Source organism: Microplitis mediator, chromosome 1 (genome assembly GCF_029852145.1).
Source record: "Microplitis mediator isolate UGA2020A chromosome 1, iyMicMedi2.1, whole genome shotgun sequence".
Lineage (NCBI taxonomy): Eukaryota > Metazoa > Arthropoda > Insecta > Hymenoptera > Braconidae > Microplitis > Microplitis mediator.
The window spans coordinates 26332911-26353932 of NC_079969.1; the positions used below are offsets into that span (position 1 = coordinate 26332911).

At 33.2% G+C, this 21022-nt stretch overlaps 1 protein-coding gene across 1 annotated transcript; it reads right to left on the reverse strand.

The window, feature by feature from the left end:
• Nucleotides 1–8969: 8969 nt before the first annotated feature.
• On the reverse strand, nt 8970–20543 carry LOC130671135 (inactive dipeptidyl peptidase 10). The gene is made up of 13 exons (XM_057474856.1): nt 18810–20543; nt 16111–16379; nt 15890–15993; nt 15525–15723; nt 15316–15390; nt 15149–15201; nt 14753–15050; nt 14249–14505; nt 12411–12908; nt 12026–12245; nt 11471–11915; nt 11047–11252; nt 8970–10489 (listed from the first exon to the last, which is right to left on the reverse strand). Exons 2-13 carry the CDS (start codon nt 16207–16209, stop codon nt 10388–10390), a joined length of 2556 nt encoding a protein of 851 aa, XP_057330839.1. The 5' UTR covers nt 16210–16379; nt 18810–20543; the 3' UTR covers nt 8970–10387.
• Between the last annotated feature and the right edge of the window lie 479 nt (nt 20544–21022).

The following is a 21022-nucleotide window of genomic DNA, read 5'->3' on the forward strand; positions in this document are numbered from 1 at the left end:
TTTTTTTTCTGCGGATCGATTGTCCCAAAATGAGTTCTAGATCATGTATGGACACCAAAATAGTAAAATAAATTCAATTCGCTAGAAAAAATATTTTTTTCGCGGCCCCAGAGGCGCAACAGCGTCTCACAGCAGCTCACAACACAAAATTGGCCCTCTGAGGGGTCGATCCTGAGGAAATTTTTTTTTCCGCAGACCGACTGTCCGGAAATGAATTCTAGATCACGTGTGGGCACCAAGCTGCAGCCCTGGAACGTGGGCAAAAATGCTAATTTCAGCTGTTTTGTCGAAAGAAAAAAACATTAAAAATGAAATTACAGGGCAACAACTGATCAGGTGAGTTAAATGAGACCCCCTGCACTAGAAAAATTAAATTAACAAGTTCGGAAAGCCGTGGAATCTTAGCATATTTTTATGTCGTAATTTTTTCTTTACAATTTATCTTTCTCAAAATAATCCGAAAATTATTTATTGCCTGCTAACTTCACGATGATTTTCAAAAATGGCAAAAAATAATTGGAACAAAAAAAAAATTTTCACATCACTTGACATAAAACCCTTTCCACTCACATAAAAATATTCACTGAGAAAAGTCTTTAATACTTTTCCATAAAAATAATAAATTATTAAAAATTGGAGACAAATTAAAATTCGTACGTTAGCATAAAATGGCGGCAGAATATGATAGAAAAATATTTAAAATTAAAAAAAAAAACACTTGAGTGTTTTAACAAACCTTGGCGGGGAAATAATATGCAGAAGGGTTTCCTAATACACTTGGAGATTTGAATTAAATTGCTCCAAGTGTATTGCAGCTAAAAAACGTCACTTAACTGCTACTTCCCCACCAGACGATGCCAGATGATTTTGCTCAGGAACTTGGAAGTTGTCAGCATCAGCATCAGCAACACTTTGCACTAGCACTGAACACTTAACACTTAACGACACCACAGACACTTTGCACACTTTACATTTTACAATTACTGCACAATTTAATTAAACAATAACTATGAACAACAAATTTTAAGGATAATCACACGGCGTAACTGCAATACTGTGTTTTAATTCAAACGTAAAGAAAAATCTGGACTACTACTGCCATTTTCGACGATACTGACTGCCGCTATCGAACCGTCAGTTGATACAAACCAATCGATTTTGCGATTCATCGACCGCCCCCACTTTAGAAAAAATTTGAACGTCGAATACAGTGACGCGCAGTAGCGCCATCTTGGCGCGAAATTAAAAAATTGAAATTTTATTATTTTATTAAAAATTAGTTGTGTCAGTAATTATATTAATTAGGGTGCGTTCAGAAATACTGTAGCTCTAGCTCTTGCTATATGGCAACTCTTGGCTAGAGCTAGAGCTAGAGCATTTCCGAATTCACCCATAATTTAAAAAATAATTTGAATAAATTTTTTCAAAATGGCGGCATAAGAAAATGTGTAAAAAAATTATTTTTGTTCTAATCACTTGATATAAAAAATTGAAAACTGTACACTAATGATCACTGATAACTTCTGAACACTTTTGTTTATAAATAATAATTAATAAAAGTCACTTACACGGATTATAAATTTATGTGACGAACGACAACGAACACCGGTAGCCGAACAATGGAAACGATGGATCGAATTATTTAAATTATTTTTTTTACTATTTATGTCTCGAGTACAGATTTAATTATTATCACTAAATAACCTATGGGTAGTGAAGAATATTTAGAGACACGAGTTATAATTTATTTAAACGAAAAAACCGTAAATTTTAATTATTTATTCACGAGCTACGAAGGGTCCGAATTACTGAGTGGCGGCAAAATGAAGTTGGATACAAAACAGTTGCGTAGTTGTGGCGTCAGTTGGAAACGACCTGCGCAGTACTGATAAAATTAGATTGCGCGTGCGCCTTGAGTTTCTTTGGAAGTACTCGAGACGAGTCTCCCGCTGAATCGAGCGTCTCGGTGTCGTTCTTGTCTAAACTCGTTAAAATAATTCATTTAATTATCGTGTTGCTTTATTATAAATCTAATGTTACTTTTAAATTATTATTTTTGTAGTGAGAAATATATTTAAATATTTAATAGTGTGTTAGTGAGTGTGTTATTTAATAAATTAAATTCAGTGCGGCTTACTCGGGGTTCAGTATCATATAAAAATAATAAAATTTTTGTTTTCTTTCATTGTAAATAAAATAATAGAGTGATTGTGATGATTTAGTGATTAATTAGTAGTGATAATTGCATTGTTTTAGTGAGTGAGTGATTATGTGATTAATTTATTTATTTCTCGATGGCAATGTATTAGCACCGGCAGCGGAGAATGAAAATGGCGGGAATCGTGAGTAAATTTAAAAAAAATTATTGATTAAAGTATTTTATTAACTGATTATAATTATGGATCAAAATTCTAACATTAATAATATTTTTTATTTAAATTTTATTTGATATAAATATTTCGTTCATTTATTGGAAAAATTAAATTTCAAATTCTCCCGCGTAATTTTAAAGAGGGCGCTCGATTCAAAATAGCGTCATTGTAAACAAATCTGACGTCTGTTTATTTTTTTATTTAAAGATAATTAATTTATTCGAAAATATTAATCAATGAAAATAATAAAATATAAATAATTAATGATATTTAAGTACAAGCATTAATACTAATGATTTATAAAAAGATATCTAAAGAAATTAGCGACAAATTCTATTCATTTATTTACTGAGTATTAAAACAATATTGATTTGATTTAAAAAAAAAACTAAAAATATGCACATATAGAGGATTCAAAAAACTATAGGTGCAATTTTTTCAAATATTTTTTTTTTTTCAAATTAACCATTTTTACAAAAATTCAAAATTATTAGACATCGGCTAATTTCAGTATCATAAATTTTTATTATGCAAAAAATGATACCAATAAAATTTCCATTAAAAATAAGACGTAAATTCAACAACAACAAAAGATGATTCGTTTTTATTCACGATAAACTTACATATTATAGGTACATCAATCGTTACAATAATTTATTATTACATTTATTTAATAAATAATTAACCCATTCTCATTTTTTTCTTAATAATCTAGCGTACGAATTAATGAGTACATGAATCGAATAGTAATTCGTGCTGACGCGATTGTCAATGTAATATGAATAATAATAACAATAATAATAATAATAATAGTAATAATAATAATAAAGAGTATGGATTCGGTTCAGTTAAATAAATAACTTCCAACGCAATACAATTACTCCAGTCTATCTTAGCTTTATCTCGGTTACATTTATTGTCACATATTGACTCATAACTCGGCTGCTTTGTGCTTAAGAAATGTCACACATAAATAAACTTTTTCTACCCGATCCAGTTCCCTGGCCAGTCTAAATGAGCTTCGCTATTTATTTTTTCTGTATTAATTCATAATTACCAACTAATTAACTTATCTCAATTTTATTTTGATTACAAAGTTGACCATTTGTTTATGATACCGCATTTTTTTTTTAAGTAATTAATTACTATTTTAATTACACATCGTTATAAATTTTATTTCTCATTAATAATTAATTATTAAATATTTAAATCTCTGCCTAAATTATCTCCATACTCGAAGCATTTTTTACCTCTTTTTTTTTCATGTGCTCTCCTGACTTTACCTGCACTCAAATTAATTAAAAGATGAAAATAAAAAAAAATTTATTTTAATTTGCCCAGAAGCGAAACTACGATCGATTGGAAAAATAATTTTGAATCGATAAAATAATTGTTATTTAAAAATAATATTTGCGGAAATTACAATTGTTGTTGTTATCGATTATTATCAGCGATAAAAAAATTTAAATGATTACATTACGAGTGACAAGATTGTAGATATTAAAAGTTCGCAAAGACTGTCAGTAAATATTTCAATAATTCGCTTTATTTATTTATTATTATTTTTTTTTTTTAATATTATCATTATTATTTTTTGTTATCATAGTATTTATAAGTGGTGGTGGATATTTTAAACGGACTCACTTTAATAAATATCCATTACCCGAGTGTTGTACTGCAAAACGTTAAATTACTTTTTAAAACAGTCCTACAAAAGCCATTAGATAAAAAGTTTACAGAGCGTTGTTTACTTTTTATGAAGATAAAACGTTGATGCAAAAAATAAATAATAACGACATTTTCCTGAGCTAATGCGGATAATGCTAGACATTTTCACACAATTATAACTATAATACAAAAAATTTATTTATTACAAAATTTTTTATTATTATTATTGTTTTTTTTTTTTTTTTAACGTAATTGATTGTACGTTTTTTTTATACTTTTGTTTAAAAACTTGATTTTGTCGACTTTCCTGTTTTCTTTTATTTTTATTTTTTAAAAAACTTAAAATTAATAATAATAAAGTTCATATTTGAAACTGTAATTTTTTATGCGTATAAATAATTTTCAATGAAATTTTGCAAATATTTTTACGACTGTCAAAAAAATTACAGGCAATAAAAATTTTTTTTAAATATTGAAATTTTTAATTTAAAAATTTACTCCAAAATTAAAAAATTTGGGGATTTTACGGTTTTCGTGGCGCCGCCAAATGACCGCGAATTCATATAGAACTCAACAAAATAAGACTTTTTTTAAGAATAAAATTTTCCGATATCTCGCTTAGTTTTCGAGAAAAATAGATTTTGGGAAAAATGTGATTTTCAAAAAAATGTGAAAAGTTTCATAGATTTTAATATCTTCATTTTTTTTGTATTTTGTTCCAAAAACTACATTTGAAGATGAAAATTTTGGAAAAAAAAACGTCTGAATTAGTTCATTTTTGAAAAAGTTACAGCTATTTGAAAAAAAGTCTTATTTCGTCGTTCTACAAGAATTCGCGATCATTTGACGGCGCCACGGAAACCGTAGGCTTCTATTCCCAAAAATTTAATAAGGTAAGAGACCTAGTACCGATAACTCATGTATTTGTATATCTATATTTACTAAATTCTACTAAATATATATATACAAATACCTGGAGTGATCGGGTGCTAGTTCCCTGATCGGGTACTAGGTCTATTAAAAAAATAATTTAAAATTTAAAATAGGTGACAAAATTCAAGTCCTTTGATACATAATACAATTAACCATTTATTTTTTTTTTAAATTTATTACCAAGTGAATATTGATTCCTATCTAATGAGACGTGTACGCCTATTAATTTATTTAAATGAATGAATTAAATAATTATATACCGTGTATATAATATAAATAATAATAATAATAATCAATGAAGTACAACATTGTCGAGTGATATACATACATATATATATATGTAGCATATTTAAAGCTATGCAATTGACTTTGGTATGAAGAAGCACTTAGTCGTTAATAGTCGTGAGAAAAAAGTGATAGTCAATAGCAATAAGAAGAAATATATAGGGGAGTAAAATGTATTGTATATATATATGTATAAGTATATAATAATTTATATGTATTTATATATGAACAGCCAGAATACAAAAGCATCGCGAGTACGACTTACCATTAATTAATATTAATTACTTAAGTTTAATTAATAACTCCGAAATCATCTTCGGACCCTCTGAGGGGATTAGGTCGTTTTATCACGTAGATCCAGTAAAAAAGACGATTCCGTTAGTCTAGTGTGTGTAAGTATTACGTTAGTATTACGTTAGTTGGCAATTAGTTAATAATTAGTATAGTCCAGGAAGCATTTATTACACAAGACGAGAGATGAGGGCTCTGTCAGGAGAAATGCACTCTGCTAATTGGCAGCTTCTCTTACACATTTTCTTTATTTATTTTTAATTATTATTATTATTTTAACTCTCAAACTCACACTTTTTGATTCTTATTACCCCGTTACTTTCAACAATCTGGGGATTTTTATTTACAATATTTCCGCAGCTCGTGCAGGATCCCCTTTGTTTTATAAAATTAATTATACTTTTAAAAAAAAAAATTTCATACACTTTACGAATAATTTATTACTCAGTTAATTTATGCTGATTGTAGATCTGTGATAATTATTTTTCCTAAATAAAATTTACATATTTATTATACAATTAAGTTGAATAAGCTCGTGATGAGACCGCTGGCCTTTTTAAATTTTCCCGGGGAAAAAAATATTTTTATTCAACGAGATCTAATGAGATCAGTGATCTCATAAATCCTAGATTCCTTTAAATTTAAATTCAAAAAATTCAAAAAATTTTTCCAAATCAAAATTTTGCTTTTTTGGAGTTTGAAATTTTTTTTCTTAATTGATTTAGATCTACAATAAAAATAATTTTTTCCCGGGAATTTACTGATATTCAAATTTAAATTTACAGATAAGGTAAGAGACCCAGTAACTAATCAGGAGACTAGTAACTGATGACTCATGTATTTGTATATATATTTACTAAATATACATATACAAATATATAGAGTGATCTAGTAGTTCTCTGATCGGGTACAAGGTCTTTTACTCCAACTAAAACTAAATTTATTTAAAAAAAAAATATTTAAACTCGAAGCCAGCGGCCACGTAAAATAATATAATTTTCTGATCTACAATCGATTTATAAAGACGTATTAATATTTCAGAATAATCACAATTGACTGAAGCGTAACTAGCCGTTAGCTACGTGATTTGTCGGGTGCAAGGAGAGAGTAGAAAGGGAAGAGCATTTTCGAAATAAAATATATATAATGTAAAATACCTCTTATACGTATGCATATATATATATAAATATATATAACGGAACAATATATAACATACACCATCGCTCTCCCTCATAAATTTATCAGACAAGTCAACAAATATTTTTTTTTATAATCTCCGGTAACGCATTAAAAATATTGACTAAAATATCGATTTTAAAAACGATTAGGCCTAACCTTTGTCCAGCTTATTAATAAAATATCAATAAAGAACGATTGGAAATTTAATTTAATTAAAAATATTCAACAGTTAAATATTAATATGATAATTAATATTTCAATTATTAATATTCTTTATACTCAACGGGACTAATTGTAAAAGAGATCAACCATTAAATTGCATTTACTATAACATCAAAGTTACATTACTATTTTTTTTTTTTTTCATTAAATTTATTACTTTTTTTTTTTATTTTTGTATTTTTTAATAATAATTTTTTTTCATAAGAAAATCGAGGAGTCCCGAAATTTATAAAAATATCCTCTATACAGCCAACACGTTTACAATAATTATAATTATAATTATCGGTCATCAAAAAAACCGTATAAATATGCGCGAGCTGCCGATTACGGGAATATAATACAAAATTTTTTTATTATTTTATTATTTAAATTTAAATTTATATCAGCCTCGAAGCTCGTTCATCACGGGCAATATTCCCCACATAAAACATGACCCGTCAACATTTTGTATGACGTTCTAAAAGATTTTATTTATTTACAAAGAGATTTACGATAGTGAAGATGGTAATGAACAAGTGTCGGATACTTATTTGTAATATTAATTATTAATCATGTATATTAATAATAATAATAATTAATATTTATTTTTAATTAAGTACTTAATCTTTGTCACCTTACGTGTAATTAGGCGCCACAAGCTAATAACGACGACAATTATTACAATAAAACGCGGGGACGGGATTTATCGGAAGAAGTTATTTATAATTATTATTAATTATTATTAATATATATATCGTGGCGTCTAATTTAATTACTCATTCATCGCTTAAGTTTTTATTATTATTTTATATTTATTATTTACCAAAAATTTGATATTATGACCTTAGAATACGCTATTGTATTTTAAACTTTTTTATCTCCGACCGCTACCTTTTAAAAATAAATAAAACTTGTCTGGATAATAAATTTAAAATATCGAAGTATTATTTATGGATTTACAGTAATTAATCACTGAAATTTATTTTTTAGATAAATTTTAAAATTATTATATTGTAAGTTATTACTTCCGTACACTTTTATCATCTAAAATACTAAGAGACTTATGAAGTTTAACTCGAAATTTTAAAAAAGAGTTATTTTATTCTGTAGAAGTTATTTATTATTTTTAAAAGTTTTCAACGGTTTTAAAATTCACGAAAAATCTTACACTTTTTTTTAATGGTAATTTTTTATTATGAATAGAGGAAGAATTTTTTTTCCAAGCGGAAATTTAAATTTTTGTGAAAAAAAAAATTTACTTAAATTACATGGGTGTGAAATTAATGCTTATGACCCATAGATTTTTATATAAAATTTTAAAATTCATTTTTGATAATTTACGTTAAAAAAACGATTGTCCTCAAGTTTAAAAAAAAATTTAAAATCCCACCGATTATTAAAAAAAAAAATATATATATGAAATATTAGGGTGTTTCAAAAAAAAAACAATTTTTTTTTTTATGGTATCTAAAAATTGAAAGTATAAGTAAAAATAAAAATTTTGGTAGCATTCCGAGCTCTTAATAATGGTATTAAGGTTTGCCTCAATCTATTTTTTTTTTTTTAATTTTTTTGAATTTTTCAGCTCATAAACCAATCAACGGATTTTTATGCACAACAAATGTTTTTGTAGGAAATTGAACGCTCTACAAAAAAAGTCTCTTATCATTTTTTGATAAATCTTAATGTTCAAAAGTTATTTAAGCTTCAAGTCAAATTTATAGTAAATTTTGAGATTTTTTTACTTTTCCGGCGCAACTATCAGTTTTATCAAAAAATATCACAGGAAATTTTTGTAAATAATTTTATTTCTTACAAATTATTACGAATAAAATTTTTCGAAATTCTGCGTTATTTTCAAGTTATTTCTATTTCAATGTCAAGCTCTTAAAAAAATAGATTTATGATTAATTTTAAGAGCTTGACATTGAAATGAAAATAAATTGAAAACAATGCGGAATTTCGAAAAATTTTATTTGTAATAATTTGTAAGGAATAAAATTACCTACAAAAAAGTTTCCATGACATTTTGTAATAAGACTGATAGTTTCGCCAGAAAAGTGAAAAGATCTCAAAATTTACTATAAATTTGACTTGAAGCTTAAATAACTTTTGAACAGTGGGATTTATCGAAAAATGATAAGAGACTTTATTTGTAGAGCGTTCAATTTCCTACACAAAGTTCTATTTCGCATAAAAATCCGTTGAGTGGTCTGTAAGCTAGAAAATTCTAAAAAAAAAAAATTTTTTTCCTATGTTATTTAAATGGAAAATAGAAAAATGGATTGAGACAAACCTTAATATTATTATTAAGAGCTCGGATTGGCACCAAAATTTTTATTTTCAGGTATACTTTCAATTTTTGCATACCAAAAAAAAATTTGTTTTTTCTGAAACACCCTAATGTGATATATGTAAGATGTAAATGTTATATTTAAAAGGTAGCGATCTTGAATATTAAATTTACCACAAGCTATTATTTTCTACACTCTTCTTACAGTCCGGCAACTTATAAATAAATAAATAAATAATTATTAATCAAATATATATATGTATATTATTATGAGCTCACATATATAACATCCTTAATAAAAGACTAACTCCGTACTTATTATTACAATTAATACATTGCACGTCATTACACTTATAAATATATTGCTAATAAACGCGATATCCTTTAACCTCAACTCTTATTAATTATTTAAATAATTACGTTACTCTCTGTAGTAAATATTGTGTAAAACTTATTATTAGTAATTAGTAATTTATAATTATCGCAGTGCTCAATACGCTGTAAAAAAATTGCGGAGTGAATGCAGGTGACTATTTATTTGATCCCTTCGGAGTAAAATTCACTCCGAAGGGGATTTTATTTAAACATCAAAACTCCGGTTTGGAGTGAATGCGGATTGAATTAAAATCCAGATCACTCCGAAATCACTCCTCTAAAAAAACAAACTCCGTATGCCGAGTAACGGAGTGCAATCGGATTTAAATAAAATCCGTAATCACTTCGAATTCACTCCGAATTTTTAACAGTGAAATCACTTTTCTCATAGACCGTAAACTTTCGCGCGTATTTTTGAATTTTTTTTAAATCAGTCATTGAGCAAACTACGCGAATTCCTGGGAATTACCTGAATCTTTACAATCTCACGATATTTTATGTAATAAAAATAATAATAATAATTGAAATAATTGAAATAATGATAATAATAATAATAAATACAAGTCTTCGGATAACGACAGAATAATCTAGTCCGCCATTCGCTCGCTCATTCTTAACAAGACACTTATATCTACATATTTATTAATATATCATATCTATCTATATATATATTTGCTTAGTATGTATATATATATATTTATTTATGTATATATTAAATTACGACCGTATTAATTCTGTTATAAGCAGAAGACGCAGTATTAATGACGAGCAAGAAATCGTCGTTGAGGCACTAGGAGGCATCCAGGGAGAGACACTCTGTGAAGAAGTCCTCCATGGATCGATAAGCGTGCTCGATCACGCCCGTTAAAGCGTGATCCTCATCCGCATAGCTCTAAAAAGTACAACAAATAAATTCAATCCATTAGTCCACGGGATTCCCAAAAATCCCGGAGTTTTATTTATCGTAACCCGAATGTTTCGAATTTTTTTTGCATGTCCCAGCAAAATAAATGATAAAAAATGATGCAAAACAAAAGAAAAAAGCACTCCAATCTCATTGCGACAACTGGAAAAAAAATAATAAAAAAATTCAAGCGGATTGAAATGGCATTGAAAAAGGATTGAGGTATTCGCCGACCTTACAAACACTGACAATAAAAAATTGTCAATACACTGTGTCGGGTTTCATGTTAAATTAAATATATACAAGTGTATTAAGATTGTGCAATAATAGTATTATGTTGTCGCCGCTGATGTGCATGTCCCAGTGATAACATTCGGATTATCGTTATCTTTTATCTTTATAATTAATAATTTTTTTTTTTTTTCTTAATTTAATTTTTAAAAAATCTACTCTACTCTACTCCTGTCTAATTGAATTTCTGGGGATTAATTTTAAAAAAAATTAATAACCAGAAATAATAATGAAAAATAAAAGTCCGGTCTTACCTGATACCTAAAGATAACTCCAGCTTCAGACAGAGCTTTGGCGAAGGCTATACCGTGTGTATAAGGCGCTGTTAGGTCAGCTAGACCGTGAACAAGGTAGAGGCTGTGACTCGGTACTAATCTTGCGCGCTGAGTCAAATCCGCCTCGACATATCCCTTGTAATTTTCGATTGGTGCGCCCAGGACCCGTTCCGTGAACGCTGAATCTAGTTGAATTGATTTCAGTCGATTATTCCAGTCGACAAGACACCATTCGGATTTATTATCTTTTTTATATTACTACTTATACTCCTACTGGTACTTTTTATTATTATCCTTTTTTACTACATATCCAATTCAACTTTCAGCGATTACTATATCTATATCTATATATATATATCAGTAGCAGCAGAGAGTCTACTGAGTAAGATTAATATGGACTTACTGTAATACAACCAATCTGCAATAGGATTGACTGCAATGCCGCATTTGAAAACATTCTGCTGGCTGCCGAGTACCATAGCAGTTACGTATCCACCGTAGCCCCATCCCCAAACACCGACCCGCGTCTCGTCCAGATACTGATAAGTATCCAATAGATGCTGTAGTACCGTCAATTGATCCTGGACTTCAACGCCGCCAATACGATGGAAAAGCGCCCGCTTGCCCTGGCCCCGTGCCCCCCTGACATCCAGCCTGACATACACGACGTCATTGTGACTTGACATGTAAGTCCCCCAGTCGATTTCAAATTTGTCCGTCACTGCCTTGCTCCCAGGCCGCCCGTTCACTTCCACGAGGACCGGGAACGCCGCGTCACGGAGCTCTGCTCGCCAGGACGGCGGCAGCTGGAGCTGGACTTGGGCTCTCCACCCCTGTGGCAGCGGCACCTAATCACCAATTAGTAATAATATTCGTCAGTATTAATGCTCGTTATGAATATGAAGCTCCCGCTAAGTACATGAATAAGTATAAACAATAATATTAGCAAATTGATTACTTCAAAACTTTTGCGAGTTGGCAAAGCTAATTGGGCTAATCTATCAGCATGTTGAACCCTCGAGTCATATAGAACACGGACCATTTTGTGGTTAGTGACTGAATGAACTCCAGCAAGCGGTAATCCCGGTCCTTCACAATGGAGCACATAATACCCTTGTCTAGTTTCTGTTGAAGGACTAACCGAAGCACCGAAATGTGTACAATTGGTATAATAGAATCTATAGAAAATATCAGAATGTAGGACAAATGTGGTCATATATATATACATATATATATATATATTATATTTATATAGATATGTGCATGTATTTGGGAAGGATGTACATAAATGGACAAGTAGATAAATTGAGTGGGACAATAAATCAAGGATAATGGTGACGTACCGACTGCTCCAGAGAACGTCTCCGAGATCGCAGGTGATGCAGAGGGGCTCTAATCGTCGCGGGTCGTCGGTCGTCGGGTCTCTGACCACATACAAGTGCTTCTGCCCTGGTTTGCGTTCACGTGTACCGAGGTAATAAACCAAGTGGGCGCTGCTGTCCCAGGCCAATATTTCACTGACTTCATATCGGCCATGTGACAACACGGCGACTCTCTGTTGTGTAAGCTCGACATGTTTGATATGAGTAAAGTGCTCCTGGTTGCCTTCCTGGACCGCGGCTAGCAGCAAAAAACTGCCCCCGTCTGACGCAAACACTGGATGCGGCTGTGCGTCCAACCACTGGCCTTCTGGTGCACGCTCCGAATGTGTCTCCTCGCACTCCCATTTGGGCGCACGACACGCTGATACCACTGATAAATTTTGTGATCGCGTCATCCACACTATGCTTATTTGATCCGACTGCTCCCCCACCCACCCCGCCGATATCAAATAGAACTCTCTGCAACACAAAAGAATTATGATGGATAGTTTAAGGATTTTTTTTACTGGCGGCTTTAAATTTTTAATACTTCCCGTGGGTTCGGGCGTTGAATAACCGATAAAATCCGAGTCATAAAAAATGTTATTTCAGTATTATATGTACTGTTAAATAGTTCGGAAACCCAACAGTCTACAGTTTAAGCGCACACATGGAAATTTTATTATTATATTTAACACATATACGTTACTTTTCACTCGATAAATTATTTTAAATAAATGTTTCGCCGCCGCCATTTAAATACCGAGAAAAAATTTTAATTACTTTTGCACGGCTCTGAAATATCTGTAGATACCCGTGCTTTTAAATGTTCTATTAATTAATTAATTAATTAATTAATTAGAAAAGAACGTGAAAAATTTAAAATACAATTTTTCGATGGGCCGCACTCTAGAGTATTCTCGAGCCAATGAAAAAAAAAAATTTACGAAACTGATTGCGTATTTTAAATTTTATCGAGTTTCCGAACACTCGAGCCGACGAAACCAGAATTAAAAATTCGATTGAATTTTTTTTTCAACAGCAATATCAAAGCGAATCGATCTTCAATGCATCAGTTTATTTTTTTCTCAGATTGTTCTCTTTGCAATAGTGTACTTTTTTATCCAATTATATTGTCCTCCATGAATTGCAGATACGAATTAAAGTTACCGGCGTTAATTTTCACCCCGAGAATGTACCTTCGCTTCACCTTTAAACTCTCTATCGATTTAAATTCACAGACCTTGTAACGATAATGTTATAAATTTTAATTATTTTTCATTTCTTTAATTAAAACACATCAAGTCTCTGCTTAATTATTAAAATCACCTGAATAATAAATACCACGAGCTTACACATCAGGGCTGAGATTAATTAGCCAAGCGAACCTTTAAAATTTATTTGTCATCATTTATAATTTAATCAAAAAATAAAAAATTATTTTTATTATTTTTACCACCAAGTCGGGCTCCAGAGAACCCGAAGTACTAAAAAAAACTAAGTAAATCTACTGCATATTTTAGATTTAATCGCGTTCCTGTACATCCGAACATACCAACGGACGAACGGACCGAGATGCAAATAAAAATTAAACAGTAAATAAATTAAAAATTTCATTAGTTTAATTTACTACAAATTCTCTCAGTAATTAGAGAGCTTTAAAACCCAGTTCCTGTAGTACATGAACCCAGATACGATTTAAAGTGAGTCAATCATAAAATAATTGTCGGACAGGAGCAGAAAGAAAGCGAGAATTGAGTTGAAGTAAAAGGCGTGGAGGCGCCGATAAAAGTAAAGGGTTATTTAATTTAAAAACTTACTGGCCATCGAGTATAGGCGGTGGTTTGAGCATTATCCTGTCGAAAGAAGCAATTAAAGTTTCATTAGTTGTATCGGTGGTGATGTTGGTGAGATCGAGAATCCACAGACAGACTTCGGGGTTTGGGGATCCGGGCGTCGGATATCTCACGGATTTCGATGGTGGAAAGGATCCTTTCTTAACAATACCCGCTGGACTCGAACTAGCACCATCCTGACCCATTTGATTGCCGAACCACGGAAACTCAAGAGACGTGACCTGAATACCGGATAACATGATGAGAGACAATTTACGTACAAATCACCCATCAACTTTAACAACTAAAGTACACTTGTCTGTACTAACTGCTTTTACACATGTATATTAATAGATACAGATACAGGTGGAAGTACAGGTACAGATACACATACAAGCAAGCAACTGACCAACCAAACAAACAAACAAAACATCAAAACAAACAGATAAATCTATAGCAGTGTGTGCGCTGTGTGTCAGCGAAACCTACTTTTGAGTCATTAAAAGCAGCGTAGAGCAGCAGACCGCCGTCAGGACTAGGCCACAAAGCCTCAGGTTTTGGAAGCACTTCCTCCTGATAGAGCCAGTCTGGTACTCCATTGTAAATAATTCCAGGCACTCCAGTGTCAGTCAGTCGCTTGTCTTCTGGCGCCGACGGCGACATTCTTAAGAATATATTGTTATCGGATATCATCAATAGTGATGTGCTGTTGCCCAACCACGCGGTATACTGCAGTCTAGTTGGCTGGACTCGCGGCGAGGCGTGAAGACGTAGGGGAGTATGGTGGCTAGAGTCATTTATTACAACAGCCTTCTCTATACGTCATCTTTTCATAGATAATACACAAGGTGAAACTAAAAACAACCAACATTATTAGGTACTTACTCATTTGTGACGTCGTAAACTGTGTACAGAGCGGTGAACGTGTGTCTGAATACCTGGGGGATGTAAAGATTTTGTTTTAAATTTTTTATGCCAACGGCTGGTGTGTCTGCCCGAAAATCAATAGAGCACATGCACACATCGGATTGGTTAATTGTTAACACACTTACTGGTTTAACATCGTGCTTAAAAAGCACGTAGCGTAGATTACTGCTGCACTGATAGCCTTGTACATTCAGCTGTCTCTGTAAATTTATAATTCATAATTTATAATTAATAACAAACATTTATTATATTTATTTTAAGTATAAGGGACGTCGCTCGATCTACTCATCTAGCTTGGGTTAATTTAAATTTAGAACATCAGTAATTAACTCACAAGAGTGTGATTCGACACCAGCAGCGAGACGGAGTTGTTGGAAGTATCGAGAAGCGCTAATGAACCATCGTCGGCTTGGTAAACGAATTTATCATGAGTTACCCAGGCGGGTGGCAACCGACGAGGTGGCAGATCCTCTTGAAGGCACTCTTCTAGTGTGAGACGTCTCCCGCTCCAGTACAATAGCTCGTCTACGTATCTATACATCAATCATTACACCAATCAATTTATTTTTTTAATCGTTTTATTTTACAATAAACAGACACGCCGGCAATTATTTATCTGCGGGTCTATTATCAATGAATTTCCGCGTGATAATTAATTTATTTTATCGATAATTAATTGCCATCAATTAACACCCTTACCCTAGAAGATAAATTGCCGTTACGATTCCGGCTATTACGAATCCAATAACCAGCAGGGCGAATATTATACTCTTCCAGTTGTGACCGCTGTCGCCGTACGAATCCTTAAAATTTAATAATTACCAGTTAATTTATTAACAAGATTATTAATTTATGATAAGCAGTGGTTAGTTGGATCGATAGGTCAATTAGATGTGAGCCCACGGGTACCAGTAATCTACCTCTTTTATTTCTTCCTTAGTCCGAGGGTCGGAAACCTGGACGGTCTCGTCGGGAGGCAGCCGCCAGGAATTCCTCTCGACATTAACGCTGGCGTTCATATCGGGGTTGGCCTCCTCCCCGTCCAGCGGTTGCCACTACGAGCAGCCAAAGACGGCACGTGTGACGGGCTCCAGCTTCACCAGATTACCCACTTTTAAAATAATCTCGTGTCTTGATGTCCAGCCTCAGCTCCAAGTCCAACTTGTGGATTCCTCCTCCGGTCTTCTCTCTATAAATTAATTTTATCGTGATAACAGATTTCAGGTCAAATTAAAATTTATTATCCACTTGCGGGCAGCTCTTCCGTTTTTAAATATTCCAATAAAATGTACCGCCGGTATCGCAATATTTTAGAGGAAAAAATAGGGGAGGGAGAGCCGCTGCCGAGAGTACGAGTAAATATTTAAACTCACAAAAACTACACCGGCTTATCGCTCAGTAATATCAATATCGATTGTACATAAAATATGCAGATTAAATACTTTTTTTCGCCCGACATTTTTACCGCACAGTATTTACTAAAAATTAATTTACTTATTAATTTATTATATTCAATTAATCATCCGTCTAATACCCGCCGAATCGTGGCACAAACATATGTCCGCCCGATATTGAATATATTATTTTTATCAATAACATGTCGATATACTGAAATGTGTTAACACTCGTCTGCTATGGAGCTATCCAGTCTCTTGAATTCTTGTCTATCGCGTAATCTTTTTTATTTTGTGTACACAGAGTGTTGAGTTACACATAACAGTGATCCGGCTTACTCAATATCGCACAAACTCTCTATAAATAAAAGCTAACATTTGTCACGTCATTGTCGATAAATAAACAAAATTTCGAAAGTCAAATCGCTGCTTAGTTGGGACAGATTCAAACCGATAATAAAATTATTAAATGATAATAAAAAAATTTTTATCGATATAAAAATAGTAAATTATACATTAAATAGCAAATATTATGTCGGTAAAGTTTAAGAAAGATAAACTTGTCATAATTCTCGTTCGCCTTTCTATTAAAATTTAAGTGATAAAGTTAGAATCTGAATCATGGAGTGTCTAAAACTAAAATAGAACTAGCATACCTACGCAAAATAACCGTCCTATGTATTTTACCAGCTCTGTCAAACGGTATTATATATATACACATGTAATGTGTAACGTGTGCAGGGTCTGTGTTGTTGGTGCACAGACTGCACAAAGCGACGGGTCGTAAATCGTCGAGGCTGTGAACCACAACAGGTGATGGGAGATTTTAGCAGACGTTAGCTATCGAATTAAAACCATCACCGACTTTAGCTGATAAACTATTTAATACATGTCACACATACACGCTCCCGTCCGTGTATATGCGGCCCTCGGATTGAAATTGTTAAAAATTAATTTTAAAATTACGAATTCATGATCGAACGACGGCGACTAATAAAGTTATTTTTGTCAGTTATTTTTTATTTCGAAACGTCTCTCCCTTGGTCTCAGTTTAAAAAATATAAATAAATGAGATAGGAGAGACAGCGCTTAAATAACTCATCTTATTTATATATATATTTATATATTTGTAGTTATTTATGCTGAAAATACATGTATACATTATTTAAAGTGTTGAAGGAGAGTAAATGAAAGTTAGTTATCTACATTGAATAAATAATAATGCTGACAACGGCATCAGGAGTTTGAGTAGTGAAAGCAGTAGGAGGACAATGCAGCCGGCGAATTTAACAGCGAGCGTGATAACATGCTCTAAGTTAGTTATCACTCGACAGTAGATGGAGAAACTATGTAGATGATAGTGCTGGAGAAGGACGGAGGGCTCTAGGGCTCTCGAATCGCCCGTGAGTGGATAGACCTCTTCTGCTGGTGCCCTCGCTCACATTTGAATAAGTCCGTATGCGCATTTAATTCACTTTTTAGGGGTAAAAAGACAGAAAAAATTTAAGAGATAAAATAAAGTGAATAGTCGTAATTTTAAAATAAAATTAAGTTAAATAAAAAGCTCTTGATTTTTAGCGAGTTAATTATTTTCATGGAGTGGTGAAAAAAAAAAGTGAATGAGATTTGGCTCCAGTTATTTTTGTTTTCAATATTCCAGTGGCATTAATATTTTTTGTTCATTGAACGCGTCCCTGAAATCAGCGATGAAAGCTGACTACTCTGCTGGCGAAAATCCTTTGAAAAAAACTCGGAATAAAATAAAAAGCTCACGTTTAGTATCCGTGTACAACATATACAGGATATATGTATAAATATATACATATACGAGAAGGGGTGATATATAGAGGTATATATGGACATATATGTGGTACAGAGTATATGAGAATGCATGCATGCATGCATAACACACCGAGGAAAGTCATGTAGACATTAGTAATAAATGAGAGCAAACATTGTCGAGAGTGAAAGAGAGATGGAGAGCAGTAATAGAAGAGGAAGAGGAAGAGGACGAGCATGAGGATGAGGATGAGGATGAGGAGAGCAGAGCAGAGCATAAAATAGAGATAGAGCAATAAAATGACAGCGACTGGGACTGGGACTGGGACTGGGATAGGAACAGAAACGGGAATGAGCGAGAGAGTGAGGGAGAGATAGAGGAATATCGAGAGATGATGTGGTGATGATATTTAATGTTTGATATTTTATCTGGTAAAATATCTTACTTTCAGCAGTAGCGACGATTCAGCATTAGCTTTAGACGACGATGAGGGCTGATGAGAATGAGCGCAGTGATCCTGGCCGCTGAATGGAGGCAAGCTCGCCCGGGCGGCATGACTTACTCCTTAAAAATTCACCCTGTTGTCCGACCGATCCACCTTTTTATCACTTTCCCTGACAGACACACACACTGACAGACACTTGCTCGAGGATATTTTAAATTCACCTGTTATTAACTCATTCACTGCACAGCATCCTCGCCACCATTGATCACCCAAATCATACGCGATATTACGATAAATAATATTAATTAAAAACAGCTAAAATTTATGATAATATTAAATATGTCGAGTGTATAATTACGAGGGCGATAAATAATATTTATAAATAATTACAGGAGATTTATTAAACTTAGCACAGTACCCAAAGGCTTATACACATCTTGGGTATAATTTATCACCATAAATGTCTGCAGCACTCGAACAGTCCCGGTTTTATTTTTTAGCTTTATATATCTACGTTACCAAGGATCACCTTGGCTGTAACATGAATCCTCGTCTCAATGCACTCGAGTGTCCTACCAAGGACTCGACTCAAATAAAATAACCGTATTTTTTTCCTTATTTATTATTTTAACTCCGTTACCGCTCCTTAAATATTTTTAAAATTTTTATCAACCATAAAAAGTAAATCCATCACCTCAGGATTGCAATCGTTGGAACCAAACAATCGATTGATAAAAACTAAAACACATGGCGGGTGCAGTGGTTTGAAAAAAAATATATATATATTTATATATTTATGTAACAACAATAGTAAGAGTAATATTAATAATGTAGTATAAGGTAAAGAGTTGACAGGAAAGCCGATCGAATCCCGCGGTGACGGGATTCGGACATACGACACGATGGCCCGGCCACTGCGCCGACACTGAGGGTACGCCGCAGCCTCGGCCTCCTGGTGCTGCTGCTGCTGCTGCTACTCTAGCCCCTCTCTCCAATCCTCTTCCTCCATTGCTTCCTCCTCTTTCTCTTTCTCTTTCTCTTCCTCTACTCCTCACTCATCCACCTCGCGGAATATATCCCCCGTAGTCCCTACTCACGCGCCCTTGCGATCCATCCATACACTCGTCTTACTTTACTTACGAAGGTCTTTCTCCCTCGCACTTACGTATCACCAGATAGGTGTAGCACACAACTCGAACTCGCTCATTTCACCACCCCCAATAACTCTCACCGTCTCGCTTCAACAAAACTCGACTGCTCTATCGCGTTATGTACACACCTATATAACCAGTGTATCCCTTCTTTGCCATTTTTACTCACCCAGCCTCGACTGGCGCTCCCCTCAGCCCTCTAGTACCACTGGCACCCCCGCACTGGCACCACCTCCAGGTCTCCTCCCGTCCACCTCCTTCGTAGCCACCCCCGCACACGGGCTTACGTCTCGCGCTTTTATCCATCTCTCGACATTTTTCCGGCTTGGCATCTGCCTCTCTTTATAGTGCCTACTCTTTTCAGTCTTTTCTTTCTACATTCTACCCAATTCCGCTTCTACAACTACACTAGACCAAGCCGAGCTTTGTGCTACTAAACGATCTATCTCCACCGCCTCCCTGTCTTAAATTTTTTTATTTTTATATTTTATTTCATCCCGTACTTTCCTTCACTCTTCCGCCGCCCCATCCCGTCGTTACTTCACCGCCAATCCCGTGGACACTGATATCCTTCTCGTCGTTTGTATCAAATCTCCCAAGACTCAACAATATTTTATATCACATATTTCTCCGATCGTTACAAACATTTTTACCCGCAAACTTTAAAGTCAAGCGAAAATAAATTACCCACTTGGAATGAGACCGCTATTTTTTTAACCATCGCCGAGTAATGAGTTATTGTATCAGACTGCTGATAAGTTAATGATATTCCGCGAACGGGGCCTTGTAAAATCGTTTCTCGTGAGTAGTTAAAAAATACCTGCCACTGTATGTGTTCAAACGAATGCGGTGGATCGTCCGCGTAGTTGTACTTTAAAGAAGGAGCTTGAAAAGTTCACGGTCGTGATATATGCAAAGTAGATCCCCGTCACGCTTTTGCCTGACCTGTTCTTAAATTTCGATCTTTATCGTCTTCAAGTACTGTAACCATTTCTTTTTCGTAATCCAGCCTAGAATACAAAGTAACAGTCGTCCATAAATATACATATACATGTACATATA

Excerpts from the sequence above, each read along its gene's own strand:
- LOC130671135 (XM_057474856.1), bottom strand. The coding sequence starts at position 16,209 with ATGAACGCCAGCGTTAATGTCGAGAGGAATTCCTGGCGGCTGCCTCCC. Across the intron at positions 15,994-16,110 it reads CTAAGGAAGAAATAAAAGAG|GATTCGTACGGCGACAGCGG; the intron begins GTAGATTACTGG and ends TTAAATTTTAAG. Across the intron at positions 12,246-12,410 it reads GACGTTCTCTGGAGCAGTCG|ATTCTATTATACCAATTGTA; the intron begins GTACGTCACCAT and ends TATTTTCTATAG.